Source organism: Cheilinus undulatus, linkage group 17, assembly GCF_018320785.1.
Source record: "Cheilinus undulatus linkage group 17, ASM1832078v1, whole genome shotgun sequence".
In the NCBI taxonomy this organism is placed as follows: Eukaryota; Metazoa; Chordata; class Actinopteri; order Labriformes; family Labridae; genus Cheilinus; species Cheilinus undulatus.
In genome coordinates this window covers 37,781,742-37,794,714 of record NC_054881.1, presented here as the reverse complement: position 1 = coordinate 37,794,714, position 12,973 = coordinate 37,781,742, and the positions used below count along the sequence as shown (strand labels likewise).

At 40.3% G+C, this 12,973-nt stretch overlaps 2 protein-coding genes across 3 annotated transcripts; both read left to right on the top strand.

Moving 5' to 3' along the window:
* Nucleotides 1-871: 871 nt before the first annotated feature.
* Nucleotides 872-6,898, top strand: ccdc82 (coiled-coil domain containing 82). 2 transcript variants are annotated; one of them, XM_041810872.1, is made up of 2 exons: nucleotides 872-1,771; nucleotides 2,421-6,898. In XM_041810872.1, exons 1-2 carry the CDS (start codon nucleotides 1,214-1,216, stop codon nucleotides 2,640-2,642), a joined length of 780 nt encoding a protein of 259 aa, XP_041666806.1. In that variant the 5' UTR covers nucleotides 872-1,213; the 3' UTR covers nucleotides 2,643-6,898. The 2 variants fall into 2 exon arrangements, with proteins under 2 accessions (XP_041666806.1, XP_041666807.1); XM_041810873.1 differs by having other exon boundaries at nucleotides 875-1,759.
* Nucleotides 6,899-7,351: 453 nt separating this feature from the next.
* On the top strand, nucleotides 7,352-12,272 carry thap1 (THAP domain containing, apoptosis associated protein 1). Its single transcript, XM_041811417.1, has 3 exons — nucleotides 7,352-7,497; nucleotides 10,944-11,136; nucleotides 11,274-12,272. The coding sequence occupies exons 1-3, from the start codon at nucleotides 7,427-7,429 to the stop codon at nucleotides 11,661-11,663; spliced, it is 654 nt and encodes a 217-aa protein (XP_041667351.1). The 5' UTR covers nucleotides 7,352-7,426; the 3' UTR covers nucleotides 11,664-12,272.
* Nucleotides 12,273-12,973: the final 701 nt, after the last annotated feature.

Genomic DNA, 12,973 nt, shown 5'->3' with positions numbered 1-12,973 from the left:
CATTTTTCGACTTCATCTAGCCATTTTTACAACTTTTTGCCACTGTATACCGATTTTTGCTACTTTTTAACAGCTTTTTACCATTTTCCATCCACTTTTGCAACCTGTTTGCATTTCTCTGACCCATTTTTGCCTATAAAAAAATTCTGCAACTGTGTTTTACTTTAAGCCATTTTCCCCACTTTGAACTCATTTTTGCCACTTTTTGACCTGTTTTTACAAGTTAATCTGGCTCTTTAAACCTGTTTTTGCCCACTTCTGTCTCTTCAATCCATTTTGGTCCATTTCCAGCCATTTTTGTCACTTTTTAACCACTTTTCACTATTTTCTTTTCATTATTTCCCCTTGTTGCATTTCTATAATAAATGTTTGTCAATTTAATCCCACTGTTACCTCTTTTGAACCTTTTTCACCACTGCTTTCCCAAGTCATGCCACTTTTTTCTACAGCTATTTTAATGTTTTACCATTTTTAACTTATTTAACCAACCACATGACCACATCAGAATGTGTTTCAATCAGTGACTTTATTAGTTAAAGTCAAGAAAAAAAGCTGTGCAAGGTCTTTTACAGGACACTTAAAGGACCCACCGTGACACATGTGTTATGGTGGGTCCTTATGGGTTAAGAGGAGGATGAGAGGCACCAGACTCAACAATCCAGATGAGCTGAAGGCTGCTGTATGTGCAATCTGGAAAAGTCTTGAAATATTTCATTTTATTTGGGATAACTCTAGACTATATAGAAGTTTAATTTCTTGAATTAAATCACAGATAAAAATTGAACTTTTTAATGATGTTCTAAGTTTTGGAGCTGCTCCTGTAGTAACCGTATTTTATGCACTGGCTAGGGGGAGCCCACACACATTGCACCGTAATTTCATCCAGCGAAGAAGAAGCTGGAGCAACAACAATAACAGACAGCTAGCTACAGTAAGAAGAATATCTGCTACATTGTATGCGTTTGGCGCGCAAATCTTGCTTCAACGTACAAAAATATATCTTTTATGCGAAGTTAAAGCATATTTAACGTGCACGGAAGGAAATTCGGATGCTATCTTGTGTTTTTTAAAGAAATAACATGCAGCTGTTGTTGTGACGCGCAGACGGTAGAAGCTAGCTAGCCGCTCCGTTAGCTTGTTTACAGACAGACAGTCCGGTTCTCTGGTTCGGTTTTCTGTTTCATGTCACTGAGCTCCGGTACCGTGTGCAGACATGGAGAGCCTGTACAAGCGCAAAATGTTCGCCTCGATGCGGAAGACCAAAGTGGACGCATCGAAGAAGCGGCAGATCGGCCTCCCCGCCTCCATCCTGGACGACAGTGACGAAGGCTCCTTCTCCTCCTCCTCCTCTGGATCCCAGTCAGACTTCCAGAGCTCCCCGGAGGAGGACAGCGAGCAGGAGGAGCGGGACAGGAGCGACTCTGGAGCCTCCTCCAGCGATGACAGCCGCTCGGTGACTCGCAGGAAGCGCTCGTTCTTGGGAGGAGATGACAGTTCCTCCTCGTACAGCCCAGGGGAGGAGGAGGAAGACGATGATGATGAAGATAAAGGAGACAGGAGTCAGCCTAAGAGGATGGTGCAGCCCAAGAAGAGGAGCAGGGTGCAGCGACAGGACGACTCAGATTCGGATCATGCGGAGGAGAAGAAGAGAGAGGAGGAGGAGAAGGCGAAGAAGAGGCAGAGACACAACAAGCTGCTGGCTCTGTCCCGAAGGATGAAGGCCCGGGTCCCGAACCGGAGGAGGAACCGCATCAAGCAGGTAGGACCAGAGGTGGGTTCAAAGGTAGACATCAGTCTGGGGGTCAAGGCAGATCTGTGCATCAAATGAGAGATGTACTGCAAAAAAGAGTTAACAATTAAGACAAGTAATTAGAGTGTTAATAAGGTGCTTAATATGTAAAAATGCATCAAAATAGAGTTAGACAGAGTTTGACAGTTCTGTGCAGAACTTTAAGGCATGTTTGGGCCCAAAAATGAGGCTGGAGTAAGGTGTAGATGTGGCAAGTAAGCCACCTGAGGGTGCCATCATGCAGGAAAGAGGATTGACAACAACCCTCTGGATGTCCTTGTATGTTACAAGGGGCATGGGAAAATATCCTTTTGAAAAAAGTCCTACACCTTTAGGGTGGAGTAAGGGGTGGATGTGGCAAGTTAGCACGGCCTAGGTAACTGAGCTGGTAGCCGGGTTGTCATGAACCCCTGGTCGTGCTTTAGATGACTCAGGGGCCCGAATGCCACTGGTGGTCTCCAGGCGTATTACCAAAGGTGAAAAGGCCCATACAAAAGAGATGCCATCAAGCTTGACCTTGGGACCCAGGGTGAACCCTTAATGCCCTACATGCCTAAAACTTAAAGGACTGTATATAGATATCAAATCCATTAAACAGTGCATTACTCTGTGTTAAACTTTGTATTTACAGGGAGGAGGTGATGAGGAAGAGTCTAAAGAAGCCGAGGATGAAGTCGACGATGATGACGTGAAAGCTGGAGGCAGAGAAGAAAACGGAAACAAAGGAGAGGCTGCAGAGGATGATGAAGGAGGCAAAGAGGAGGAGAAAGACAAAGACGAGGAGCAGGAGGACAAAGAGAAAGTCAAGGATGATGAGAAGGATGACGAGGATGAGGAAGAGGGGAAGAAGTAGATCCAGACCCTGATGGAGAACAACAGTGTAGACTGAATGTGAAAAACTCTCTAAACCGACTCATAACTGTTAATTTGTGCAGTTTTTTTTTTCTCTTTTAGCATTTACAGAAGAAACAAAAAACACTAATAACTGAAGGTACAATGTTTTTATTTCAAAATAAGAGCAGTGGACAGCATCAAATGCCTGATAAGACTTTTTTTATTGTTTATACAGGAAGAGGAGCCGGAAATGGGACACAGCTTTGATGGTTTAATGGTCAGACTCAAACATAAAAATGTCTCTCCTGGTTCAGTCTCACATCAGACTTGTTAGAGCCCCGCCACTGCTGATTTACCAACATGTTTCAAATGGTTGGATTTATTACCATAAGTAAAAGTCGCCAGTCGCACTGAGGAGCTTAACTTCTCACCAGCATGACAGTGGAAAAGAGCAAGATTAGTTAACTTGAGAAAGATGGAAGTTAATGATCAAGTTTTAGTGAATTGTGTTGTTTGTCATACTTTAAGAGGGCTTTTCTAGGTTGGACACATGCAGTAAGTGGCAGTAATGATAAAATACCACCTCAGTGGAAGCTTTTTTTTTCTCAAAAAGACAGGCTTTATTTTATAGGAATATAAATGTTTCAACTTTTTAAAAGCAAGGTTGTTAGATTTCTTAATTTTGTTCTAACGCCCTTATTTTATTATCATAGGACTGAAAAGTACTGTCTAGGCTGTAAAAGAAGACGTGACAACCATGCAGGATATCTGGGCTGAAACTAGCAAAGATTACTGCGGTCAAATGTGGGACATTTCTGTGGTCAAACTGACATTAAGTCAGCAGTCGCTCTCTGACAGCAGGAGCTGTAGTCTGTCTGTCTGTTAGCAGATTCTTCACACATTCACTAATGCAGTGATCCCCAAAGTAGGGCCCAAAGGCCCCTAGGAGGGGCTCAAAGTTATGGCAGAAGGGGCATGACAAGGCTGGATTAAGTCAATGCAGAACTTTTAGCCCTACTACCAAAGTGTGGCACATTTTTTGAGAACTTTCCAAGTAAATTGGATAACAATGAATCTACACAAGACATCTCAATACCTAAAACAAAGACAATAAAATCTGATGATTCAGACCTTGCTCTCAACTTCACCTGTTAATGCTGGTTAAAAAAGAGAGCTAGAGCCTTCCTTTTGCCACATCCTACTAGTTCGAGGAAGGTTTTTCTGCTGTTATCTTACACAAGAAAAAAAATGGACTTTGAAAATGAGATAAGAGAGGCAGTCTTAACTCGAAAATTGCAGTTACTAGGCTGTACTTTTATAGACAACTTTAGAAATAAGTTCTAAGAACAGAAAGCAGAATACATCAGCGAAGGGTATGGTTGTATCTTTAACAGAGATTAGGGATCCTCACTGAACCTGAGGGTAGTTGAAGCATAGTTTAACACAGCCATGTGCATTGTTACATTCTTAAGGATCTTTTTGAACATCACTTTGTCAGCTTAAATCTCTCCAAATGACCTTTTTTTTTTAATGTAGCTAATTTTATGCACATATCTTTACAAAAAATGGGTAAGACATACAATTCAAACCATTAAAAAAAGATTGTCTTTTGGAATGCATCTCACGACCCCTGGGGGTCCTGACCCCTTGCTTTGGGAACCACTGCTTCAACATATTTCAATATACTGTATGAATGTGTGTGTATGGGGATGAGTGGGGGGCTTGAAAGTATTTTGAAAGGGGCCCAACAGATAAAGTTTGGGAGCCACTTCACTAATGCATTAACAAAATTTGAATTTAACTCATTTAACACAGTTAAAATATGCAAAAAAGGAGTGATGTCAGTTTATGACGTCTCTTGTCATAGATCCTCTAGGCTCCATTGTCCGGTTACCTGGAGGGAGTCTGACCAGATGCACCTATCATTTGTTTATCTTGATCAGAAAAGCCATATTTTTCATGTTAAACTCACAGGTCTCTGGATTCAGGCTCCTAATAGCAGTTAAAACTCCACACAGCTTTGTATTCAAGCTTTTAAAACACTCAAGACCCAATGTTTCCCATTTACCACCATTCATTTTGATGGAACTTTTTCATCCAGGAAAGTCCAAGCAAAGTTTGGGCAAAATACCTGGACTGATTTATCTTATCAGTTAGTTTCCGAACGGTTTCAAGTGTAAAATTCAGGTATGACAACCCTACAGTAAAGAGGTATTTTATATTAATTCTTCAGAACTTTAACTTTGAGTTGTGGTTGAGTTTTCTCTTATTGCTGAAATTGCTGAAAGCTCCCCAGAAAGCCGGTCAAATGACTTTAGTTATGTTTATGTATTACCCAGATTTTAAATGATATGATTAAAACAGTAAATCAGCAGTGGTACGCTCAGAATTGAAGGATTACAAAACAACAGCAGGAAGTGTTTCTGCTGTGGGGTTTCATCAAGGTCAGCAGACTGTCTGAGACATGTAATATCGGCTCAAACACTTCAAAGATTTTATTGAAATGTTCAGTTACGAAGGCAAAAATTTCAGACGAGGAGTTTCATCCAAGTCCCAGAAATCATTGCTGTAAGAATCATCCAATCAGAAAGCTGCAACTCTGTGTTTTGTTACTGACTGCAGTGATGTATTCCTCTGAATGTGCTACAACTCTGACTGGTGTGGATGGACAGCATCAGAAGCTTCTGAGAAATGCAGTATTTAGAGACAATGAAAATACCCAACAGAAGCACTCTTTGTTGCACTTCTTTCTTTTCAACTAGCTTAAAGAAGACATGAGTTGATCCCTGCATAGCAGAGGTTTTTATTTTCTTGTGTGTTTGATGGCGTCGCTGTCCGCCATACTTCTTTCTGATGTAAGCTGAAGATTCAGGCCAATAATTTCAGCCTAGAACCTGTACATTTTAATGTATAATAGCTTTGTATCTGTTAAAGTTGAAGGCTGCAGGAATGCCGTTATGGTTTGGTAGTTCTGTCCATCTCTCTCTGTCTCATTATCAAGCACTTTTTACTTTGCTGCTTTACTTTTTTTGCACCTTTAGAAGCATGTGATGGGGCAACCCCAAGCTTTATGGTACACGAATGAGGCTTTTAAAGGAAGCTTTACTCTGTATCAAATGCTCCTGAACAACTAGAGCTTGTTTAGTTTATCATACTGTAAGTTTGATCATTGGTGAACAGGCTCTCTGGTGTTGGATTGGAATATTGTCAGTATTTTTCCAGCCTCGTTGATAAAACTTCAGTCCTTTTCAGTTATTTTCAGTTTTGTATTACCTTCACAGTCACAATAAGAGACTTTTGACCCTTACCTGGGCTGGTTCCATTTGGTGGCTGAAGATGGTGAGATGTGCGTGACAACTCCAGAAAATTACCAAAGATGGTTGATTTACTTCAAAAAACAAAGAAATTGCAAATTCTCCCAACACTAAAGAGGTGTTTCTTCCCAAAGCAGCAACCCTAAGACTTCAATCATCTTTATAGTGAATATTTTCCATTAAAATGGCATCAAGATGGACAGAACTATCCAAATATGAATCTGACTGTTTTTCTGTTACAGTCGTATATCGTCTTGAGAGATTGTTGACTTTTCTGTGAAATGCAGGAAACAGATTGCAGTTTACTTGTGGCACTCTGAAAGTCATTTCTGTAAACGTTAACATGTAAATGTGACAGGAAAGATATACAGTGTTTCCTGGGAATGAATTTAATCCAAGCAGCCAACACTAAGGCATTCTTTCTACTTCTTCCTCTCCTATTTAAAGGCTGCTAAAGCTCTGCATTTTTGTGCGAATGTTAAAATTGGACGAGTAATGTCCCTAAACAGGAATTTCATTCATTCTTATTTACCTTTTCTTCCTGTCATTTCTATTTCCTCTCTGTTTCAATGCACTAGCATTGGAAAAACCAATCTCTGATCATATATTCTGCGTGTTTTGCATTTTCGGAGTGGTTACACCCATATATCAGACGTATGCTGGTGGGAAACTGTAAAGACTATTTTTATGTCTAGTTTTCGTTCTGCAGCTGCTCCAGTTTAACATACATTTTTCCATGTTTAAGAGCCTCGTGGCCTTTTTCTGCTTTTCGCTCAGCTATCTGACTTGGTGTGTTGTACAGAGTAGTAACGATACGAACACACTTTAGAGTTACATATCAGTGCTGTGTCTATTTACTCATTTTCTGGTGTATGTTTTTGGTCTTTTGTTGCTGTATAAAGCTTGTCAGACCAACATGCCCTGTATGAAACAGCTCTTTTATGAATAAAGTTTCTTTTTTGACCAACATGTTACTCTAAATTTTATTCTTTATATTTAGATTTCTTCAAGATCTATATCTATTACAATTTCTTAAAAGGCATGGGTACAGAATGGTAGTTGTACTTTTTTGAGAAGTTTTAAAATCAGTAGTTTAACTTCGACTTGGTCTAGTTTGGGGAAGTATTTTACTTCATTACATTTATAAAGCATAAAGTACTGAGTGGAAATACACAATTCAGCAGCAAAGTTGCCCATTACTGACTGATCTCTATTTAGCAGTAAGTAAAAAAAAAAATTATAATAACATATAAACAGTTTGTATCATAATAAAAAATAAAACATTTTGAAACTTTCTATTATTAATGTTAGGGTCATTGCTATATTTATTATTATTTTTAAATATTTCGAATAGTTTAAATTCCATTTCCGTTTCCGCCGCCATCTTTGTTACTGGCAGTGAAGCCTTCAAGGAGGGTGTGGAAGAGTACCAGCGGAGCTTCTGTCACTGTCAGCCCGTACCTCAGTGAGTGTCGCTGGGGCAGCAGCCATGGTTCAGACGTGCTCCGCGTACGGTTGTAAGAACCGCTACAACAAAGACAAAGATATTTCCTTCCACAAGTAGGTCCATTTTAGTTCTGTGTGTAAGCTACTTACCGTTAATTAACCGGATTTGATCGGATAAGAACTGAAATGTACTCGTGTACAGTATGAGACAGTTTACCAGCCTGCGTTCACTAACCCTCCGATTTAAAGAGTCGTAGCTAATCCCGAACTCTACATGGATGTTACAAGCTGTCAAAAGACGTTTCGTGCCCCAGTCTGTTTTACCGATGTATTCGGGTTTCAGAAAATTAACGTAACACTGTTTTTTTTAGCTCAGTTTGAAGTTTTGTGTGAAGTTTGCTCGTAATCCGCACGTAACAAGTGAACGTTCATCTTGTGTACCAGCGCAAGACCTAAACACTCCCCTTTAGCTAATATTATAACTGAACCAAACTACTTTTTAGCGATTTTTTTCTGCCGAATTTTCCAGAACATTGCACACGTTCATAGTAACGCCGACTAATGTATTATAAAGTGTTTTTTCCACGTCAAAATGGGCGGAAATTAAAAATTCCTTGAAATCTAAAGGGAGTTCGGTGATGGTTGGTCACGCGCCCGTGGCGTTTGACAGTTAAGCTAATGTTAGCTGAAGTCTCCTTCTGAACAAGGTAAACATGTGGAGAGGCTGTTGGTTTGGCCATGTCAGAGGAGTTAGACTAGGCTGTAGATGGCAGTTAGTTAGCTGTCCATAGTCCGGTCAATTTTGTTGGGTTAACTTTAATAACTACTGTCAAACCTGCTGATATCTAACATTTTATTTTCGAGTGAGAGGCTCATTTTCCAGCATGTTAAAGCAGTGATGTCCCAACTCGTTATCCATAGTTTTAAGCTTCCTGTTATAATTGATTATAGAAGAATTTAAGATTCCTATGCTGATTTAAACTGGCCTCTTATAAGGAGAAGCTATTTGAATATACAGTCCTGATAACTTTTCTATCACTTTAGGCAAAATGCATCGTTTTTAAACCTTTTCTTGTAGTTTAAGTCTGCAAGAGGAGTCTTTACATGGATATGAAAAAGACTGAAATTAATCAGGATGACTCTTTATGTCAGGAAATAAAGCAAAAGAGACTTTAAGGGAAAAGGTTGGCAATATATTTACTGTCATTTTGATCCTTGCAACTAGGATTGTGCAGTATCCAATTTAAATACTATTATATCTTTCCCAGATTTCCCCCAAGTTACACAGCACATTCACAAAGTATGCAGACCAACTTCACTTTTTCAGTTTTGTTGTGTGTTGCAGCCTGATATTACAATTGAAAAAAATATTGTTTATACTCATTAGTCTGTGCTCAGTACCACATCATCCCAAAGTGAAGACAGAATTTTAGAAAATTTTGCAAATGTATTAAAAATAAAAACCTGAAATATCACATTGGCATAAGTATTCAGAGCCTTTACAGTAATACTGTAAATGTAGCTCAGGTTCTTCCATTTCTCTAATCTTTCCTGAGATGTTCCTACACCTTGATTGGAGTCCACCTGTGCTAAATTAAACTGATTGGACATGTTTTGGAAAGGGACACACCTCTATGGAGAAGGCCTCACAGCTGGCAATGATACCAGAGCAAAACCCAAGCCATGAGGTCAAAGGAACTTCAGAGCTTAGAGACAGGACTGTTGACAGGCACAGATTGGGGAAGGCTACAGAAACATTTCTGCTGCACTGAAGGTTCTTAAGAGCACAGAGACCTCCATGATTCTCTAATGGAAGAAGTTTGGACCAAACCAAGAGCTGGTCGCCCAGCAAAACTGAGCAATCAGGGGAGAAGGGCCTTAGAGAGGAGACAGAGAACGTGAGCTCCAGAGCTCCTGTGTGGAGATGGGACAAAGTTCCAGAAGGACAGCCATCACTGCAGCCCTCCACTGACCTGGACTTTATGGCAGAGTGGCTAGATGGAAGTCATTGCTCAGTTTTAAAAAAAACAGCATTATTTAACAAGATATAATATAAAAACCATGACCTACTGTTGTCAAGTTATAGGCCATTATAAACAAAATCACTCTGGAAGGTTAGGCTACTTTTATTTACCTGCCCCAGTGGCTGGTAAGGTGAGCAAATTCACCTCACACTGCTCAAAAATGCCTTCAGTTGGCTGTTGGTGGATACCAATTTCCCACCCTGCTGCCTGGAGTGGGCAAAAACCCCACATGAAAACTGAGCTGAATGCACTGCTTGGTCTCCCTGCTACATGATTTAAAGTCAGTGTTTACAAGAAGCAGTTCAGACCAAGCAGTAGCCACACACCTTTAGCCCAACATCTAAAGGTACATTATATCTCAAAAAATTAGAATATCATGAAAAAGTTCAATGTTTTTGTCTCTCATTTCAGAAAGTGAAACCCATATATAGACTCATTACACATAGAGTGAAATATTTCAAGCCTTTATTTCCTGAAATGTTGATGATTATGGCTTACAGATAATGAAAACGCAAAATTCAGTGTCTCAGAAAATTAGAATACAACATAAGATCAGTAAAGAAAAAAGCTCATCCATGCCTTGATATCCTCCAGACTTGACTACTGTAATTCACTCTATTTTGGCATCAATCAGTCTTCTATTCACCGCTTACAACTTGTTCAAAATGCTGCTGCACAACTCCTCTATAGATGTAAAAACGAGATCATATTACACCCATATTAGCATCCCTACATTGGCTCAGTATAGTTCAGTATAGAATCCCATACAAAATTCTCCTGTTTGTGTTTAAAGCCCTCCATGACCTCACTTCAAGCTGCATCAAAGAACTCTTAACACCCTACAGTACAGCTAGATCCCTCAGATCATCAGATCAAGGACTACTAACCATCCCACGATCACACCGTAAACTTGGCAACAGGGCTTTTTCAGTAGCCGTTCCAACCCTCTGGAACAACTTACCATCACATATACGATCAGCTGATTCTGTGGACTGCTTCAAAAAGCACTTAAAGACTCACTTTTATTCTCTTACATTTTTTTGATAGTTAATTCCCCCTGGCTCTGTGTCTTTGTTTCCTCCTTGTTTTATGTTCGACCCATTTTGTGTGTGTCCATGTGCGTCTGTGTTTTTCTGTCTAAGATCGCTATTGCCCCCCTGACCTATAACACTGTAAATTGGTGTGTGCATGGTATGCCCATATGTACTTGCATACTTATGGGTATGTCACTATTATGTTGTCTATGTTGTGTTTTAAACGCACTTGCAACATCATGGTGTTTTACTTGGTGTTTTTAAATAACTGTTCAAAATTTTCCTGTACAGCACTTTGGTACAAACTCTGTTTTGAAAGTGCTCTATAAATAAAGTTGACCTTGACCTTGACCTGATTATTAAGTGATTTCAATTTTATTTATTCCATACTTTTATCTTAACCTCTATGCTTCTTTTTGAAATTTCATGGTAGCGCAAAAGGAGTCGTGCAAGATTTCCTTTTAATTTTGTTTAATTATTGACTGGTTGGTTGCCTTCCCAGGTTTCCTCTGGCCCGTCCAGATATTTGTGGAAAATGGGTCGCAGCGATGAGGAGGAACAACTTCAAGCCAACAAAGTACAGCAACATCTGCTCGCAACATTTCACCAAAGACTGCTTCAAGATGGAGTGTAACAACCGAGTGCTGAAGGACAACGCCGTGCCATCACTCTTTACCTTCAACCTCAACATGAAGGTGAAGTTTTGAGTCAACACTCGTCCAATCCAAGAGTGCAAGGGAAAGATTTAACTAAAATCAGACTAAAGCTGTTTTTCTGTTCCTACCATACTGTCTGAGATTAATCCAGATGATCATGTCTTTTTGTTTCACAGACCCTGGATGATCCCTTCACCTCAGAGATCCACTTCCCCCTCTCCCTCCCTCTGACCTCTGACCCTGTGGCGGCGGTGATGGAGGAGCCAGGGAGGAGCCTTCCAATCATCTGGGGCAACACGGTGTCGGTCTCCTGCGACCACAACTACACAGTGGAGGACTCTGCTCGGCAGAGGAAGCGCATCGAGCAGCTGGAGAGCCAGGTGGGCTCTCTGAGGAAGAGGCTGAAGACGATGCAGCAGAAGTGTCGGCGGCAGGAGAGCCAGCTGAAGAGGCTGAAGGCGGCGTGTGCAAAGCCAAAGACGAGCCTCGAGCTGCCGGCGGCGTTCGGAGAGAGATTTGTGATTTTACCCAAGCACATCTACCACACACTGAAAGGTATCAAGTAGAGGAACAGAAGGAGGCAGTGTGTGTTAATCTGGAATCTGCAGCAGCCAGGCCGTCTGCTGAGGAGCTACAGAGACGGCTGTGAACCCTGGAGATGAGAGCTGAAGGACTCAAGGGTTCAGGAGAGCTCAGACAGGATGTGGAAGACTTGAGTCTGATTTGGTGGAAACACCAAACTCCTTACATATCATCTTTTGTACTTTATTTCTCGTGGTTGGTTAGTTTTCCTCTCTGCAGTGGAACGACTTCAAAATAAGACGTTTGACTTTTTGAGTTTTTTGTTTGCTCTTAAATTATTCTAAAAGAACAGTAGAGTATTTTGACTTCCATAGGATCAACCACGAAGCAAGATAAGAAGGTAATCTGGTCTGTTGAGCCTTAAGTCTGAGTTTTTAATGTCATGAAGCTGGCTCTTTTACTCGTGACTCTAATTTCATAAGGCTGGCTACACATGAGGCAATTTTCAGATCCAAGCCAATTTTAAAACATGGTAGCCCACAGACATGAGGACTAGGGGTGCTCTGATTGCAATTTTCTGGCCGATCAACAATCTTTAAAAAGCCTGACCTGCCGATTCCGATTTTGGCCGATACCAATTTTTTTTTTTTATAACTGACAGCATACACCTTCAATGTTCCAATCTTATTTTGTTGAAAAACATTGAACAATACCCGTGAAACAATACAAACCTGTTGTTTCAACTGCACATGAGGTAGTTCTCTCAAATATAAATCAAAAGTTTAGACCTTTGCTGTCCAAACTACTAAATTATATCAGTTCCTTTAGTCTTTCATTTTTCACAGTTTAGTAGGTAGAGGTGGATAAGATCAGTTTCATATGTAGGAATCGGCCTGTTGCTGATTCCCGAAAATTAAGGAAATCGGCACCGATCTGTATCAGCTGAATTTTACTATTGAAAAGTGAGGATTTCACAGACGAGATCTAACAGAAACGAGTATTTCAAGGTTTAACATATCTATTTGCACTTGTACAGGTGATTTTTTTGTGCAGAATTCAGTCTCAGCATTCTAAAGACAAAAACAACAAACCACTGCAAGGCATTTATAGACACACCCTGACAAAATACATAAAAACACCTGCTATAAAAACGACAGTATCCTTCCAAATTTAAATTGCATTGTGGTGTTGTAGTTCTGTTGAGAGGCATTGCAGCTGCAGGTACTAAGTTGTTTCTGTGTTTTGTTCTCCAACATTCATGCTAATTTGATCAAACATGACTTACTGATCGCATGGCGATAAAATGCCTCCCTATATCTAGTTGAGGATTATAATAATCAACTAAAGCTGTCCT